At 32.6% G+C, this 19,796-nt stretch overlaps 1 protein-coding gene across 1 annotated transcript; it reads left to right on the top strand.

Moving 5' to 3' along the window:
- The first annotated feature begins 1,330 nt into the window (after window positions 1-1,330).
- On the top strand, window positions 1,331-17,065 carry LOC143080866 (large ribosomal subunit protein uL3m-like). Its single transcript, XM_076256967.1, has 9 exons — window positions 1,331-1,434; window positions 9,039-9,245; window positions 9,638-9,728; window positions 10,328-10,456; window positions 11,834-11,933; window positions 12,869-12,929; window positions 14,038-14,149; window positions 15,477-15,554; window positions 16,802-17,065. Exons 1-9 carry the CDS (start codon window positions 1,355-1,357, stop codon window positions 17,051-17,053), a joined length of 1,110 nt encoding a protein of 369 aa, XP_076113082.1. The 5' UTR covers window positions 1,331-1,354; the 3' UTR covers window positions 17,054-17,065.
- Window positions 17,066-19,796: the final 2,731 nt, after the last annotated feature.

Genomic DNA, 19,796 nt, shown 5'->3' with positions numbered 1-19,796 from the left:
AATTCATTATTTTAAAATGTAAAAAAATAACTTATTACATTTAAAGTATATCGTTGTCGAGTAATTTTCCTTTTAGGTCTGGTTTGTAATCTTTATTTTGTGCAAATCTTTATTTTCCACTGCAGTAAAGTGTTCATTATTGATGATCCGGAATAACCATATCCTCGATGATTGCACACCCATTTATCTTGTTTATTTTTAAATCGTCTGTTCCCCTAATTGAACCTTTACCTGGTTTTATAAACTTTTCAATTATCCTAACAAATGTTCCGTTATTACAAATAAAATATGTACCGTGGTAGTCAATAATCACGGAAAGGTGTACTTGATTAGAAATTAATCTTAAATATTTGGCTACGCGTCAGAGGCGGGTGCAGGGGGTTGATAGTTGGACCTCCCTTTTTTACGATTAATGCATTTGAATGGGGTTATTGTGGTTTTAACACATTATTGTTAACTTTTCCAAATGAAAAAAAAATATATGTAAGGCAGCAACCATTTGATTTTCTGGGGGGGGCTATGGTTTTTTTTGGAAAAAAAAGTTTGTTTCCAGTTTTTGGAGAAAAAAATAATTTGTTTTTGATTCTAAGAAAAAAAAAATGTTTGTTTCACCCTCAGCTACCACTATATGTAATGCTAAAATTGAAAGAAAAAAATTGTTTTTGACTTGTCGCGAAAAAAATAGATTGTTTTTCGCCACAGGCGAAAAAAAAAGTTTGTACAGAAAAAAAAACCATAGCCCCCCCCAGAAAATCAAATGGTTGTTGCCTAAAAGCATCTTAAATATTTGTATAGGACGCACTGTTGAGTGAATGACACTTTTTGAAATCATTAATAGATTTAAAAATTTAATTAAGATTTTATTAGTTTTGCCTAAAGGGAGTTCAGTTATATGTCATACCGTTACGTATACACTGTACATGTATTTCATTAAACTGGTGATCCATATTAAAGCTCAAAGTTAATAAATAATTTGAATTGATAATATGACTGTACAGTTAATAAATTCAGCTCCTCTACTTGGCCTCATTTTCCATACATATATATACTAACTACAGTTATTCTTAGATTGAAGGAATCAGAAACAGAACACATAATAAGGGGAAATCAGTTGGAAGATAGATCTAAAATAAAATTTTATAACAATTTTTTTTAACATCTTCCAAAAAAATCAATTTAAGGAGGGTTTGTCCCAGGAGCCTTCTTACAAACGGTCAACTGCATTTAAAAGTGGTTCTTTTCAAATTCAATGTCTGATTTGAGCCGGGAAATTGAGCACAATAAAATCATATAGATAGTTGAAAAGAAATATAATACAGAAAATGAACACTTTAGTGATATTTCATGGAACGTTATGGCTTCAAGATCACCTCTTGTTTGTGCATCAAATTGTCTGCAGAATATACTCTTTCGTGATGCTTTCACAATTTCTAGGTGTGATTTACTTTCAAAAGCCAATCTTTGACAAATTAAAATCTAACTGTCGTCAAATTTCAAGTTCATCTCTTATAAATTATCCATTTTAAGCTGATAAAAGCTAAAATTGCTATGGCTCACTAGTAGTGTTAAACTCTGAGAACACATAAAGTTATGCATTTGGCAAGTCTTTAGGCATGGAATGACATAAATAGAAGTCAAATAAAGTTGTGAATGGAAATTTTGAATGTGTCAAAGCAACCAAACCCACAGGAGTTTGTTACAATTTGCGTGATTTTTTTTTTTGGGTTATGTATAAATAGTTAACCTGGCAAATTGTAACAAACCTGACCAAAGTAATTTGTAAAACATTGATGGTATTACGTAACTAAAAATAATGAAAACAGGAAAACTGCCTAAGGCCCTAATTGGTCTTCAAAACAAGAAGAGAAAAAAATCATGCAACTAGAAGTGGACTTGGGCTTGGGCTGAACCATGAACAAAAATATGTATTACTGAAGTGAAAATGGAAGCTGAAAACATCAATAAACTAAAAGCAAAAAAAAAGACTCACAAAGGCCAGAGGCTTGGGACAGGTTAAAAAAAATATGGCTGAGATAAACATGTTTAGTGAGATTTGAAGCCTTCCCCTATACCTCTAGCCGATAAAGAACAGAGATGCCAACCATTACAATTTTTCCTGTTATAATTAGGAATTTAGGACCAAAATTACAGTGTTACAATAAACAGTCCATTTATTACTGATTAATGTTCATAAGCTGACTAAAACAGTCCTCTATATATAAATCACTTTCGTCATTGTGATGCATAATGTTTGATTAGAACATTAATCCCTTGAATGGTTCTGAATTATCCATTTGGTTACTCGGGACTACACCTCAAAGGTGACTGGTGAATAAAAGTATTGTCACCACTGTTGCTCCGACCAGAAGGAAAACCGTCACCAAAGTGAAACGTCGGTTTGGCCATTCAGATGTATCAGATGTTGCAAGACTTAATTTCTGTCCACATACAATATACCCTCTTTTTACCTTGGTAGTCTAAACTTTCCCCCACCTTCACCCTTGACGATCTACATTGTAAGACCTACCTATTGAATGTATTTTCAACATGTTCTTGTCCTGAACATAAATAAAATATTTGCCACTGTCTTGACGATAAGCAACCAACAATCAATTTGGACTACCATTATAAATTGATCTCTATTTCAGCTAAGGTCAACATTAAAAATATCTTTGTTTCCCCTCACCCGACTGAGGTTGTTGGGGTATGGGTAGGTAGGTAGGCAAATTATTTTATTTTATTCCTTGATATGGTTTTCTATATTGAATTTGTATAAAATTCAACAGGTAAGGCTCAAGTCAAGAAAAGTGGGGTATTCCCTGTATTCTAATTCAGTGTACACCCCAGTTTTCTGGTGTTAAAACAAAACAGTATACAGGGACCTCCTTTTTTCCTATTCATTTAATGTAATGAAATCTACAAAAGCGCATATTCTACTTGTGATAACAATGCTTAATGATAGCAAGTGTTTTTTTAGTTAAAAAATCAAGTTTATTTCAAGTCAAATTTGATGCATAATCCACAACAAAACAATTCCTTTGTTCACCAATTCATACCTTGATCATCAATTATGAGAAGATACATGTATGTTAATCACTTGGGAATTAAAATTCAGTGAATAAAAAATTTCAATAGAAGTGAACATATTAATTTAGTTATGTTCAGTTACACCTGGATCATGCAGCTTGGTCAATTGATTCCTAAACAAAGATTTGGTGTCTTCCTTGAATGCCAACATTTTATGTGTTACCTATTCCTTGAATGCCAACAAAAATATTTCAATAGATGTTTATATAATAACAATTGGTGTTTTTACAAGTATTTAACTGTTAAAAACAATTAGCGTACTTGATAGAATTGCAACATTTTATCACTTTTTTATTCAAAAATTGTAAATTTTAGGGTTAAAATTATTATGAATTTTAAAATAAAAAAAAAATTAAATATTAAAATTAAAACTTTTTATAAAAAAAAAAAGATATATTGGCAATTAAAATGTTAATTAACATAAGACATACTTGTATTAGAAATATTGAAGACATTTTAGTTAAATACAATTATTTTTTAAACTAAAAAAAGGAATAAGAGTATGATTGTTTTGATAAACATGCACTTTTGTTGTGATAGCTACTTACACCTATTCCTCGAATGCCAACATAAATTTACAGGTAAATTGTCGATAGATCAAAGGATGTTGGCATTCAAGGAATAAACCAAAGATTTGTATGTTTTTTTCGAGTTCTAGAAGAAACACGGCTTCACTTTATATTCATGTTTTGTATTTCCTAAATTACTTTTATTAAGTATTTACGAATTCTACGGATGCAGCTATAACGTTAAAACGTGCCCTTTTGTAATGTTCATGCCATAAATTGAAAAAGGAAATCCCATTTAAACTGGGTTTTTTTTACACCAGAAAACAGGGACGTTCCCTGAAAGCAGGGAATACATGTATCCCACATTTCCTGACTTGTGCCCAACCTGTTCAAAGACAAAGTAAGTAGATAGATTTTAAAGCACGATTCAGGAACAGAGGTTAGGTACAAAACAAATTAAGATGCACTCAGCGGGTTGAAAGATGCTTCAGGTTTTTTTTATTTTCAAAAAAGATCACCCTTGCACACAAATCGTGTGGCTTTGTTTCCTTGATTCCGAATCATGTAGACGCTTCCTTGCAAAAATGCCTTGATTTGAAACGCTCGTTGACTACAGCATCGGAAAGATAACACCAATAACCAACATAACAAAAAAAAAAATAGTGGACAAGAATGGCCAATAAAATTTTTTGGGTCGCGGTGATTTTGCCGGGTCGGTCGTGTGAGGGGAAACAAACAATATTTTATTTTTGGCCTAATACTAACAATGACCACTGCCCTTTCCTCGATGTTGATATCTATATTATTAACGGGAAGCTTAATACAAAAATTTATGATAAAAGAGATGTTTTTTCATTTCCTATCGTTAATTATTCATTTTTAGATGGTGACGTTCCCTTGTCACCATCTTATGGTGTTTATATATCTCAACTTGTACGATTCGCTCGTGAATGTAACAACGTATTAGACTTTATTTATTACTGAAAAATTATTACACCAGGGTTTTGGATATCACGAACTAGTCAAAACATTTACTAAATTTTATCATCAGTACAAGGAAATAATTAGTAAATATAACTCAACATGCAGACATCTTATACGTTCAGGTATTTCACATCCAATCTTTTATGGTAATATTCTTCACAAAAATGTCAGTATTCACCTCAAAAGTTTACAAAACCTTTAAACAGACTTATTAGGAAGGGATATAGTTACGATACTGTTGTCAGGTAATTAAAGATTGCATATTTTGGCTTTAATATTGATTCACTTATAGGGTCTTTGCATCAGAACTAAACACATTTATTTGAAAAACAATTGTTGGCATGACACAGGTTATGTTCTTCTCATATATTTTATGATAGTATGATACTAAACCCCTAACGGGAGGGATTGTACCTGATATTCATATGATGAAGACAAACAGTTTCTAAAACTGTTCGTAAAAATCGTTCTCATGGACGCAGAAAAAATCGCAATCAAAGAAAATTTCGGACCAACCATACAAATATTTCGGACCTAATTTCCATTTCAAAAAACAATGGCAGACATTATCTGTTAACCAAGCTTTGTTCTTTACCTATAAATAAATTAAATAAAATTTTAGAGGATTGCAACACAATTTCATATTACAGTCCTAAGTATGAAATTGTCCAAATTATAATGGCATATTGTTATTCTAAACTGTTTCCAAAAATTGATCGACCTGAAGATCATAAAAAACATTTTATTAAAATAAAGTATGTCAATAAAGGTTTTGATTTTGTAAATATTGCCGGTATTTTTAACGACCATTCTGTTAAAGACCAAATTCCTGGATATTTTGATAATACTGAACTCCCTCTCATTTGTTATATTTACAAGAAATCTACCCGAAAATATGTGTTTAATTATAGCCAATTGTGTAAAGATGTAAATATCACTGAAAATACACCTATGTCGTGTAATTGCAGTAATTCAGAATACACCTATGGACCAATTTCCCATGTTATAACAGGAGACCTTAACATCGTTCGCGACCGAGAGTTAAAATCATTCCTCAGTAAAGGACCTAAATATCGTCCCCCGTCAACTATTAACTGGAATGAGTGTCGTAATATCATCAACGATTCACTCCGCGCCTACTGTTTGAAATGGGTAAAACGGGAAAAAGCTGACAAAAAATCTTTGGACTCTTTTATTAATTCAGTAATGAAGATAGTTGATATTCGAATACAACATTTTAAAGAACATTTTACCCTCAACAAAAACTATAAAAACCCTATTTCGCGTATCAAAAATAAACTAACAGAACTAGCCAAGGAATTTGTTTTTGTCCCGGCTGATAAAGCTGCTAATAATATCATTATTGTTTGACGTAAATTTTATATAGAGGTTCTGCAAAAGGAAATCACGAATTCACCAACATTCCAACTGACTTCATTTTCAGAAAACGACATCTGTAACAAACATAAACTTTTAGCTACTTCTTTACAAGCAGAACCAAACACAATGAAAGTCCCAACTATGTACTGGCTTCCGAAGCTGCACAAAAAACCTTACAAATATAGATTTATTTCATCTTCCAGCCATTGTTCAACTACTAAATTGTCTGTTTTACTTACTAGTACACTTGGTACAATAAAAAACCTGATAATAAATTGTTCAAATAAGGCCTTTGAAAATAGTGGAATTAATTACTTTTGGAGTGTCAAAAACTCGTTGGAAGTACTTGATAAATTGCATGCATATATTGGTGATTTTGAATCTGTTCAAAGTTTTGATTTTTCTACCCTATATACCACTTTGCCTCATATTCTTATTAAGAAAAAATTCACATCCCTAATTAACTGGGCATTTAAAAAGTCGGAATGCGAGTACATATGTTCAAACTCTTTTAGATCATTTTTTAGTAGCAATAAACAAAAGAACTATGTCAATTGGACATGCTTTGATACTATTTATGCACTTGAATTTTTACTTGATAACATTTTTGTTCGCTTTGGAGATTCCGTATATCGTCAAGTTATTGGAATTCCAATGGGGACTAACTGTGCACCACTTATTGCGGACCTGTTTTTGTATTGTTATGAGTTACAATTTATGACTAAAATTAGCAAAGACCCATCAAAACAACATTTGATACAAAAATTTAACAATACTTTTAGATATTTGGATGATATATTGGCTCTAAATAATGACGACTTCAGTATGTATACTAAAGAAATTTATCCTGTAGAACTTACTTTAAATAAAGCTAATGATAACAATGACCACTGCCCTTTCCTCGATCTTGATATCTATATCATAAACGGGAAGCTTAATACAAAAATTTATGATAAAAGAGATGATTTTTCATTTCCTATTGTTAATTATCCATTTTTAGATGGTGACGTTCCCTTGTCACCATCTTATGGTGTTTATATATCTCAACTTGTACGATTCGCTCGTGTATGTAACAATGTATTAGATTTTAGCGAGAGAAATTTATGTATTACTGAAAAATTATTACACCAGGGTTTTCGATATCACAAACTGGTCAAAACATTTACTAAATTTTATCACCGGTATAAGGAAATAATTCGTAAATATAACTCAACATGCAGACATCTTATACGTTCAGGTATTTCACATCCAAAATTTTATGGAAATATTCTTTATAAAGCACAAAAATGTCAGTATTCTCCTCAGAAACTAACAAAACCTTTAAATAGACTTATTAAAAGGGGATATAGTTACGATACTGTTGTCAGGTCATTAAAGATTGCATATTTTGGCTTTAACATTGATTCACTGATAGGGTCTTTGCATCGGAACTAAACACATTTACTTCTAAAAAAACAGTTGTTGGCATGACACGGGTTATGTTCTTCTCATATATTTTATGATAGTATGATACTAAACCCCTAACGGGAGGGATTGTACCTGATATTCATATGATGAAGACATAATCTTTCAATCAGTTTAATTGAGGTCTGGAGCTGGCATGTCAGTTAACTGCTAGTAGTCTGTTGTTATTTATGTATTATTGTCATTTTATTTATTTTCTTTTGTTACATCTTTTGACATCAGACTCGGACTTCTCTTGAACTGAATTTTAATGTGCGTATTGTTATTCTTTTACTTTTCTACATTGGCTAGAGGTATAGGGGGAGGGTTGAGATCTCATAAACATGTTTAACCCCGCCGCAATTTTGCGCCTGTCCCAAGTCAGGAGCCTCTGGCCTTTGTTAGTCTTGTATGATTTTAAATTTTAGTTTCTTGTGTATAATTCGGAGTTTAGTATGACGTCCATTATCACTGTACTATTATGCATATTTTAGGGGCCAGCTGAAGGACACCTACGGGTGCGGGAATTCTCGCTACATTGAAGACCCATTGGTTGCCTTCGGCTGTTGTTTGCTCTATGGTCGGGTGGTTGTCGCTTTGACATATTCACCATTTCCTTTCTCAATTTTATAATCTTTCAATCAGTTTATTTGAGGTCTGGAGCTGGCATGTCAGTTAACTGCTAGTAGTCTGTTGTTATTTATGTATTATTGTCATTTTATTTATTTTCTTTTGTTACATATTCTGACATCGGACTCGGACTTCTCTTGAACTGAATTTTAATGTGCGTATTGTTATTGGTTTACTTTTCTACATTGGCTAGAGGTATAGAGGAGGGTTGAGATCTCATAAACATGTTTAACCCCGCCGCAATTTTGAGCCTGTCCCAAGTTAGGAGCCTCTGGCCTTTGTTAGTCTTGTATGATTTTTAATTTTAGTTTCTTGTGTATAATTCAGAGTTTAGTATGACGTCCATTATCACTGTACTAGTATACATATTTTTTAAAGGCCAGCTGAAGGACACCTATGGGTGCGGGAGTTTCTCGCTACATTGAAGACCCATTGGTGGCCTTCAGCTGTTGTCTGCTCTATGGTCGGGTTGTTGTCGCTTTGACACATTCCCCATTTCCTTTCTCAATTTTATCATTTCATGTTGAATTCTGAATAATTAACGAACAAAAGTCTTTGTTTTCAACTTTACAATTTCTAGTGGAACTACAATATGTATTTACATTTCTGTAGCAAATTAAGAAAACTTGAAGTTCAAACCATTATGTCTTTTGCATATATATATGTATTATGAAAAAGATTTCCATTTAATGAAATGGTCAGTGCTCCTCATTCGCACATTATAAACTTTTAATCGTAGTTCTGATAATTAAAAGTAATCATTTTGTAACTGAATGTCACTCAAAAGAGTGACATGAGGAAAAGAAATATGGTCATTATAGGTTTTCTTCCAATAGGCAGTTAAAGTTATTAAAGGAAAGTGAGTGCATTTATCAATAGAATTATAGGATTACACTGATCATGCTGATGAAAATGTCAGTCGAAATTCTTTTCTAAAACTCTTCATGTAGAATTTTATATCAACCATTCTGCTGTATAATATATTATTCATTTATTTCAACACAGGGTTTTAACTTGCTATCAACCAGTGCGTTACAGAAAAAGAAGCAGTAGGCATCCTGAATGGTTTGTAAGACGGAGGGTCAAGTCCTTTGATGAAGGGTTAACCCAGGAAAATAAACAATTTATAAAAGATTTATCAGTAGAACAGTATAAAAATAAACCAAGTCCATTGAAAGACGAACCTTTAGAAAGAGGAGAATGGGATTTGAGGTAAGTTTGGAAATATTTGAAGCACAGTATAAAAACAAACCAAATATATTAAAATCCATTGAATACATTTATTGCTGAACAATCTGAAATTAGACATAGAATTTAAGGTTAAGGTAGTTTAGGAAATATTTAGTAAAGAGGAATACATTGTATGTTAAATTTTAGCATGTTTAGTTTCATCAATTCCCGAAAATGTTCACATGGTATATATATCTTCAGTGCTGATGCCAATATAAAGATCTGTCTTTTCAGGACAAATCTTGGAGTTTGAGGTTGTAGACTCAACTTTTCAAACTGACTAATCCATTTGTTTAAATTTAAAAAGACTTGGGTTATTTTCAGAAACAGAATTCAATGAGTTTTGTGTTAACAGTTTATATATCTTTTTATAGAACAAGAAGAACTGGAGTTTTAGCTTTAAAGATAGGAGTTATACCTCAATGGAGAAAAGATGGTACAAAAATAGAAACAACATTACTTCAGGTTGGTAATGAATGATGTCATATAGAATAGAAACTTCTAAATGTTCTCTCATCTTATGTGACTGCCCTCATGTTTTGAAAGTCTATTGTATCTCAGTTTCATAGACATTATTTTCCCTTCTTTTGATAAAAAGAAAGATGAAAATTATTACAATGATAAAAATATATAACAATTTCAAATTGGACTTGGATTTACAACCAACTATTTTTTTTCCTGTTCACTCTTCCTTCAATTCTTCATTACAGCTGCCTCTGTAAATCCAATTTCTTCCTTTATATACCTTATTTTACATAATGTAATGGACAATTTCAATGTTTACACTGCTTAAACAATATATAGGATACAACATTTCTGAATTAAACTCAATACTTCATAAAATTGTGTTCCTAGTCAAATTTACTCATAAAATCACCTGTATTTCGTCATTCATTTGGATTACAGATACTTTTATGTAACTGACTTTGTTGAAAGTGAGAAATTTTAGGAAGACTGTGAAAGTGATTGTGACATCAAAAGGAAAATAAATTTTCGTAAATTTTGCATGATAAACAATTCATTTACTTTTATACATGTAAAAAACAGTTTTCTATTTAATATAGATCATTGATAACCATGTTATAAGATACAGTCCACCAGAAAAATTTGCCCAATCAGCTGGATGGAAGCCATGGTGGGGTAGGAAGTATGGTAGTGTTGTAGTTGGAGCTCTGAGCTGTGAACCTCATCTGGTAAGATTCAGAGTTTTTATAAGCCCGTTTAAAAATGCCCATTTATGGGACATATTTATAGAATATTGTTGATCATCTCAACGAGATTGATTTTCCACTTGAGCCGGTACGGCGTAAATGAAAAAAGCAATTGATTTGAGATCAATGATAATCTGTTTATCTCTATTTTATCTTTGAAAACGTTGTCAATTTCATGTCAATTTCATTAGCAACACCATGTGCCTCCTTAGTTTCTAGAGATAATAATGTATAACATTGTATGTGCATCCATCAACATGTCGCACAATAACTCAAAATCATTTTAAGCAGTTATCATTAAACTTTGGTGAATTGTTAATATTTATATTGACATAAACTCCCTTTTGACTTTATTTAATTTTGGTTTTTATGTTTCAGAATAATGATGTTTTATTCATTAAAAAAAGGGGGTTTCAGTTTTCACTCAATGATTCCAAGGTGTTTTGAGCAGTGTTCATGAAACTGGTGACCTGTTTTTATGCCCCACCTACGATAGTAGAGGGGCATTATGTTTTCTGGTCTGTGGCTCCGTTCGTCCGTCCAGGTTAAAGTTTTTGGTCAAGGTAGTTTTTGATGAAGCTGAAGTCCAATCAACTTGAAACTTAGTACACTTGTTGCTTATGACATGATCTTTCTAATTTATAAGCCAAATTAGACTTTTGACCCCAATTTCACGGTCCACTGAACATAGAAAATGAAAGTGGGAGTTTCAGGTTAAAGTTTTTGGTCAAGGTAGTTTTTGATGAAGCTGAAGTCCAATCAACTTGAAACTTAGTACACTTGTTGCTTATGATATGATCTTTCTAATTTTAATGCCAAATTAGATAATTACCCAATTTCACGGTCCATGGAACATGGAAAAGGATAGTGCGAGTGGGGCATCCGTGTACTTTGAACACATTCTTGTATATCAATTAAAAAAACCTCCCTTTAGTTTTTTGTAATTTTTTATATGACATTGAGGTGGTATGGAACTTTATTCTTTGAAAAAGTGACAAGCTTATCATGAGTTCATAGAGTAACTCTTTATTATTTTAAGCTCATCTTAATGAAGTTTAATGAAATTATAGGAGTATTCTGCATTCACATAAGTGTCCCTGTTGGCATCCACAGCCTATTAACAGAAACTCATAAGCATACCTCATCTTCTTATATCTACATGTATGACATATTTTTTGCAAAATATTTTAAAATTATAGTTTGGGGAAAAAGATACTACACTATACCGTACATTGCCCTATAATGGTTTACTTTTATAAATTGTTATTTGGATGGAGAGTTGTCTCATTGGTACTCACACCACATCTTCCTATAGCTATACACAGCTGACTGTTACTATAGTTACCTGTTCTTTTGTAGTTTAGTAAAGAATATAATAATTTATTCACTGAAGCTGGTGTCCCACCAAAGAGAAAGATGACAAGATTCCTTGTATCACCGAATGCTGCTATACAACCAGGTATAAGATAAAATAAGATAAGGTATATGTAAATGTTAAACATGGGGATATAGAGAATGTAATAGGTATAAAGATGACAAGATTCCTTGTATCACCGAATGCTGCTATACAACCAGGTATAAGATAAGATAAGATAAGGTATATGTAAATGTTAAACATGGGGATGTAGAGAATGTAATAGGTATAAAGATGACAAGATTCCTTGTATCACCGAATGCTGCTATACAACCAGGTATAAGATAAGATAAGGTATATGTAAATGTTAAACATGGGGATGTAGAGAATGTAATAGGTATAAAGATGACAAGATTCCTTGTATCACCTAATGCTGCTATACAACCAGGTATATATAAATGTTAAATGTAATAAGTTTATATCAATGTTGAAATATATGAGGCTGTAGGGAATAATAAAGTTGTCATTCATACAAATTTGGGTTAGACATTTACAGGACTAAATAAACGATTCTTCCATTTTTCTTAGGAATGTATTATATCAAAATTTTAAAAAAAGTTGACAGGACTGAATTTATTGTTACTGGACATGTCCTTCTTTTCTGTGCTAATTTCGAGGACTGAGTCGACCTCTTAAAATTAGCTAGTCACTCAGAAATAATACATGGGACCTTACAAAAGAGCTTAGCCACTTCCATTATGCAATCACTCTATCCTACTGAAATTAAACAGTTGCCTTGACCTTTTTTTTTATTATGATTGCAGATATTGATCATAATTTTGGTAAGGTTCAGAAATATTTTGCCTTTATTTATGGTTTGGCAATAAAATTGTCCAAGTAAAAAAGCATTTAGTTCTTACCACACCATATATATACCTTAAATGTTGTAAGATCCTAGGAATTGATGTGTCATGCTCACTGACAAATATTACCAATGCAGTTTTTAAATCGTTAAGTCTGTAATTTAAATTTGATTTTAGGGTTACCATTAACAGCAATGCACTTTAGGGTTGGAGATTATATAGACGCTCAGGCTAAAACGTAAGTATTATTAGATAAAACATGAAGGTCATAAAAGAAAAAGAAATTATGAAAACAGTATATGCTCTCCTTTGCATTTTTACATAATTATGCTTTTTGGAACTTAAGTAGTTTAAGCCCTTTTCAGAAGTTGTTGGGTAATCAATAATAAATTTTAATGATATTTCCACAAACTGCAAGTACTGAATTTCAGAGTATGAAGATATAAACATAAATAATAAGAATATTTTAGATTCATTTTTAATTGTTGGATACCAATTTGCATTGGTTTCTTGGTTACAGACAAACCACGAATTTAAAATTTATAGGAAAACAATTTTCTATAAAATTGTATCCAGACTTTGGCAAAACCACGAAATCACATATCCGCAAAATTACAAGGTTTCGGCAATCCATGAAAATTTTACTCACGGAAATAAATGAACTCATGGTACATGTATAAAGAAATCTACAAGTTTATGTAGCTTTTTTTGCAATTCGTTGACACTGTGAATTCAGTATTCATTATAATTTTGAATCTTTGCATTGGTACAGGTGAACCATGAATTTAAATGTTCAACAAAATGTCAATTTTCTATAGTCTTGTATGTAGACTTGTGTAAAACCATGAAATCAAATGGGCACAAAAATACAAATTTTCCTTTATCTATTATCCACAAAACATTTGGTGCCCATGAAAATAAATGAATCCCCCATAAAATGGCATAATAAAACAAAAAGTGATATGGTTTATTTATTCATAGCACATTATCCTTTAACAATGACAAAACCAAGAGTAAAGCAATAGAGTCATAGTGATGCCTTCAACAGGAGCAAAACCTTGCACATAACTACAAGATAACACAACATAAATACGAGTGTGCTTCTTTGCTAGAAACCAATAACTTCACATCTGTACAATTCAAGATAATATTTAACAAATTATTGTACATACACTGTATGGTATTTGCACCATAAAATCATCACTTTGTCCTTATGAATTGTATTTATGTGTTGCTATTGTTCTTTGGAATTACACTTGTGTGTTGATATCACACATTGACACTTTTCGATTCAGTCAATTTATTTGTCTGTTTTGATTCAATGTTTGTTTTGTATTGTTTTGCAGTATTGACTACGGTTTCCAAGGTGTTGTGAAGAGACATGGTATGAAAGGTGGTCCAGCATCTCATGGAGGGACTAAATGGCACAGGAGAATGGGAGGAACAGGAGGGGGAGGGGTAAGTAACAAATAAGGTGGACCAGCATCTCATGGGGGACTAAATGGCACAGGAGAATGGAGGAACAGGAGGGGGAGGGGTAAGTAACAAATAAGGTGGACCAGCATCTCATGGGGGGACTAAATGGCACAGGAGAATGGAGGAACAGGAGGGGAGGGGTAAGTAACAAGTAAGGTGGACCAGCATCTCATGGGGGACTAAATGGCACAGGAGAATGGGAGGAACAGGAAGAGGAGGGGTAAGTAACAAATAGGGTGGACCAGCATCTCATGGGGGGACTAAATGGCACAGGAGAATGGAGGAACAGGAGGGGAGGGGTAAGTAACAAGTAAGGTGGACCAGCATCTCATGGGGGACTAAATGGCACAGGAGAATGGGAGGAACAGGATTGAGGGGTAAGTAACAAATAAGGTGGACCAGCATCTCATTGGGGGACTAAATGATTCAGGAGAATGGGAGGAGCAGGAGGGAAGGAGTAAGTAACAAATAAGGTGGACCAGCATCTCATTGGGGGACTAAATGGTTCAGGAGAATGGGAGGAGCAGGAGGGGGAGGAGTAAGTAACAAATCAGGTAGACTAGCATCTCATGGGGGGACTAAATGGCACAGGAGAATGGGAGGAACAGGAGGGGGAGGGGTAAGTAACAAATAGGGGGGACTAAATGGCACAGGAGAATGTGAGAAATAGGAGGGAGGGGTAAGTAACAAATAAGGTGGACCAGCATCTCATGGGGGGACTAAATGGCACAGGAGAATGGGAGGAGCAGGAGGGGGAGGGGTAAGTAACAAATAAGGTGGACCAGCATCTCATTGGGGGACTAAATGGCACAGGAGAATGGGAGAAACAGGAGGGAGGGGTAAGTAACAAATACATTATATTCTAATTTCTAAGATCTTTGGTAGATACCTGAATTGGTGAAGTTGTAATTTTGTCACAAAACCATTAGGCAACTGAGAAGGCAGAGTTAAAAATGTAGTGTCAAACTTTTAAAAAAACAATTGTTCTTTGGGTGTTATTTCTAAGAGTTTAATTTCTGTTATTCTAGCAAATGACAATTACATTTTGTTTCTAAATCCTGGAAAAATAGTTTCAAACACATCCAAATGATGGATTTTGTAAATGTTGTATTGTCTTTTTAGCCATGATAAGTATTATCTAGTTTGTCATATATGTAAGATAGTTGTCTTATAGATTATTTACTAGTATATTATTAGTTAACAAATTTCCAATGAGATGTTCAGTTGTGTTACCTTTATGGGTGTCCAACACATTAAACATATGTTTAGACCTGTACCTCAATTCTGTTTATTTTTACTTTGTTTACAGAACATGGCAGGTATATGGAAAGGAAAGAAAATGCCTGGTCACATGGGAGCGGACTGGAACTTTGCTAAAGGCTTGAGGGTAATAAAAATTTATTAACCAAATTTTCAGAAGTGTAGTTAATATATATATATTGTGTTTACTTACTCTGTTAATAAAAAAAAGAAGATGTGGTATGATTGCCAATGACACATCTCTCCACAAGAGATCGAATGACACAGAAATAAACAGCTATATGTCACCATGTCCTTCAGCAATGAGCAAAACCTATACAGCACAGTCAGTCTGTACTTTATGTTCTTCCTTAATCATGATCACCAGTCAGATAGAGTATGAGACATTATGAGTGTTTCTATAATATGGAGTACAAAACTCTCATGTATGCTTGTGCTGTAACTCTACTTACTCAGAGTTGTGTTATTGTCATCAATTTAACTAACAGTTTAAATTTTAATATTGAAGGTTCATTCTAAAAAATTCTTGTATTATACCACTGTGTGTAGATATAAAAAAATATATAAGATAAAAAAAAGTAAAAATCTATGTTATGAAAGAAAAATAACTAATGTTTTATACAATATTTATGCTGTTATTGTGAAATTAAGATAAAAGAAATTATTGGTATCTGAATATTCTACATGTATTACTGTAAATTCAGAAATTAATGCAAGCATTTGAAGAATGGACATAAATGTGAGATTATTTATTGAGATTTCAGGAAAGCTGCATACAGATATATGTATCAATTATCAAAATGAGAGTCCTTATTATTGTGATACTCACCCAGTCGCATTACTGTGGATTCAGTTATTTTTGTGGATTGCTGAAAACTTACATATTCTTGGATATTTGATACATGGTTTTGTCAATATCTGTATACAAAACCTATTGAAAAATGAACATTTAATTTCTTGGTTCACCTGTAACCACAAAACCCACGAAATTGGTATCAAATGAATAAAGTACAAATATATATAGAAAGAAATATAAGAAGTTATATGACTAAAAAGGACGTTAAAAAATAGCCAAATTATATAAGGGTAAATTTTACCCAAGGTTACTGTGGATTTTAGTTGGTCTCAATTTTCGTGGATTGATGAAAACTTTTGTTTTCATGCTCTTGCCAATCTCTGCATACAAAACCTTTCGAAAATGTGTTAATTGAATTTTTTGTTCACCTGTATCAACAAAATCAATGAAAATTGGTATCCAACAAATAATAATGAATCCACAGAACTTTGAATCTTAGTTTCTATATATATTTATTTATTATTAAGTATAAAGGTGTCTGTTGACTTTTATAAATGCTTTCTTCATTATTTTTTCAGATTTTGAGAATCAATACTAAATACAATGTGTTATATGTGACTGGTACTACACCAGGTGGTAATCATTGTTACGTCAGAATAATGGATACATGTCTGCCAAACAGACGGAGAGAGATACAGAATGAACCACCCATGCCAACATTTTACCCCGAGGATGTTACAGATCCAATCCAGGAGGAATATATTGATGAAACTCTTTTTGATTTTAAAGAACCTTCAATTGAGTATATTGATGAAGAATCTAATAAATGAATATGTTATGTGTTTTATGATTAATTGTTTTGGTAAACTGTGATGTACTGCCTAAAGACATTGTATATTTTAAAGCACTTACCATTGAGAAAGTGAAAAGAAACTTAACAAGTTTGACACAGTATCAGACACACTTTGCCATTTGGTTTCTGGGGTAGAGCTGTCTCATAGGCAATCATACCACATTTTCTTATTTTGATATTAATATACTCAAGATTTGGGTGATGCTCATTGTTGAAGGCTACACAGTGACCTTTAGTTCCTAATGTCTTTGTAATTTGGTTCCTGGTGGATAGTTGTCTTATTGGAAATATATCACATCTTCTATTTTTTAGAGTTTACAGATTCAGTCTGATAGTTCATAAAAATAAACTCATCAAAAGCAGAAATTATAGGTAAAAAAATGTTATTTAATAAGTATATATAAAGGAGATGTATGATTGCCAGTAAGACAAATATGACCTACCATGGCAACACAGTGAGCTTAATCAAGTGACAAAATTTTCAATTCAAACACATTAGTATAAAAAAATGTTTATATAGCAGAATGCTCAATGTCAATAGAAAATTGGGGCTGCAATTCATTTTTTTATGCTACAAAATGAAAAGATAATATCACAATACAATCTGGTATGATGGTTCAGTTATCTGAGTTATCTCCCCTCATAAATTTTCTTATTTTTTAATACATTATTTTTTTTTAATTTGCTATGGTTTTTGTATCTTCTCCCATTTTTGAAGTACAAAGTTTCTGTCGTATAATTCTACCAAACTATAGGAAAATTATTATTAGCCTGACACTAGACAGGCTTATTTTTGGGGGGTGGGGGCAATACCTTTTTGTGTTGACCTGTTATGGCCCTTTTCAAGGTGTTGTTAACTGTTATCTGAGATCAATTTGAGCTGCTAACTGTTTTCAACCCACTTTGTTAACTGTTATCAGCATTTTTTGACAATTACTTGGCATAACAAGATAGAAATTTTTTGCATAATGTACCAATATCTGAAATATAGAATAGACAATACAGACTAAAAGAAAAAAAAATAAGGACGTGAACAAATATGCCATCACTGTAAAAGTTTAAATTCATGCCTTCCAAGGTAACACCAGGAGAAGGAAGTGATCATTACCAAGTATAACAACGCCTTAAAAACAACTGCATCAGTTCTACTATTAAACACTAATCCTAATACATGTTTGGCAGATTAAAATTTCAGCAATGTTGAGATAAATATACAGTAACAGAAGCCTGAGGGAACTTTCTTTGTACATCATACATCCAATACAATTTATTTACAGATCCTGTGTACACACTTTGAAGATTATAAACCGGAGCATAACAAAACTTTCTATGTACTTCACACAGCCAATTTGATTATAATCTGGTGACAACACTTATTACATAAAAAAAACCCAAATATACTGAATAATGGGGAAACTTTCTATTGCTATGTCTTCATACAGGCAATCAAATTAAAAATCAGATCAATTGTCCATGCTTTTCTTACACAGATCTGAAAACTATGTTGTAAACTAAGGATGGAAAGGCACCAAAAAATGCATTAAAATTTTAAAGGTAAATGGCAAAAAAACTGAAAATATAAAAAAGGTAATTTAAGAGCAATAACTCAGATGTTTTGAGTAAGGATGACTTTTTTGATGATCATTTATCGTTGAACATTTGAGCTCTTTACATTTTTTGTCAATCTATATATGTCTGGAAACAAACATGAATAATAGATCACAAGACACAACATAGAAAACTGAAGACTTAGCAAAATAAACCACACTAATAACTGGTGATCTACTGTGCTCTGGAAGGATAAGCAGATCCTGCTTCAAATGTGGTACCCGTCGTGTTGTTCATGTTATTACAAACCACGTAAATAGTCCTAACTTGGTAGGTCACATTTGTGGAAGAGAATGGGATTGGAGTTACGATATTAAGAACATATCCAATATCATCTGTGACTGTGAAACGGTGGTTCCATAACAGTCAACCAACTTGTGATGGTGCATATGTGTTTGTAAAATTTACCATAAGCAGATCCAGGAGGCCCCCCCCCCTTTTTTTCGTGGGAAAAATTTGGTTGATTATATAGGGAATCACTGAAGCACCCCTCCCCTCCCCCCTTGTGAAAAGTTTTGAATCAGCCACTGTTTACAAAGGGATCTATTTGGAACTCTTGGTTTAATAGCTTCCTTGTGTGCAGCAACTCTCTATAAAGGAAATCATGATAGGAAATACAATCCTGGGAATATTGTATCATATGATAGATTTATACTCGGTATCCATTCTCTGCTGGAATGTTGCTACATAGAAATTGAAAGTTCACAATGGGGAAGCTGAAATCATCCCTTTTGTCATAAAGTTTTTTTTTCCAACTGACCCTCATTGCCAATTTCTTAATGAAAGTTAAGCAATGAGGCAAATTGTTTTCCAGTCACATGATTTTGTAAAACAACCTGAAAAATTATGAAAATAATTATAAATGTGTAAAAATGGGGGTACCTTCATGAGGAATAACGGTAAAAACTCTTGCCAAATGATTTAAACAGTAATGTTTGGTGCATGACGATAAAATGTACACTTTCTATTAGACGATAAAAATGATTGACTGATTTTGATGAATCACGTAAAAATTTCCTCAAAAATGACGGTAGAGATAATTATAAGTCATTTGATGAATTACAGCAAAATTTTAACCATTTGACGCCTGATGGTAAAGGGCATTACTACCC

This window comes from Mytilus galloprovincialis, chromosome 6 (genome assembly GCF_965363235.1).
Source record: "Mytilus galloprovincialis chromosome 6, xbMytGall1.hap1.1, whole genome shotgun sequence".
Taxonomy (NCBI): domain Eukaryota; kingdom Metazoa; phylum Mollusca; class Bivalvia; order Mytilida; family Mytilidae; genus Mytilus; species Mytilus galloprovincialis.
The sequence above is the reverse complement of the archived record's forward strand: the minus strand, read 5'-3'. Positions and strand labels throughout refer to the sequence as shown.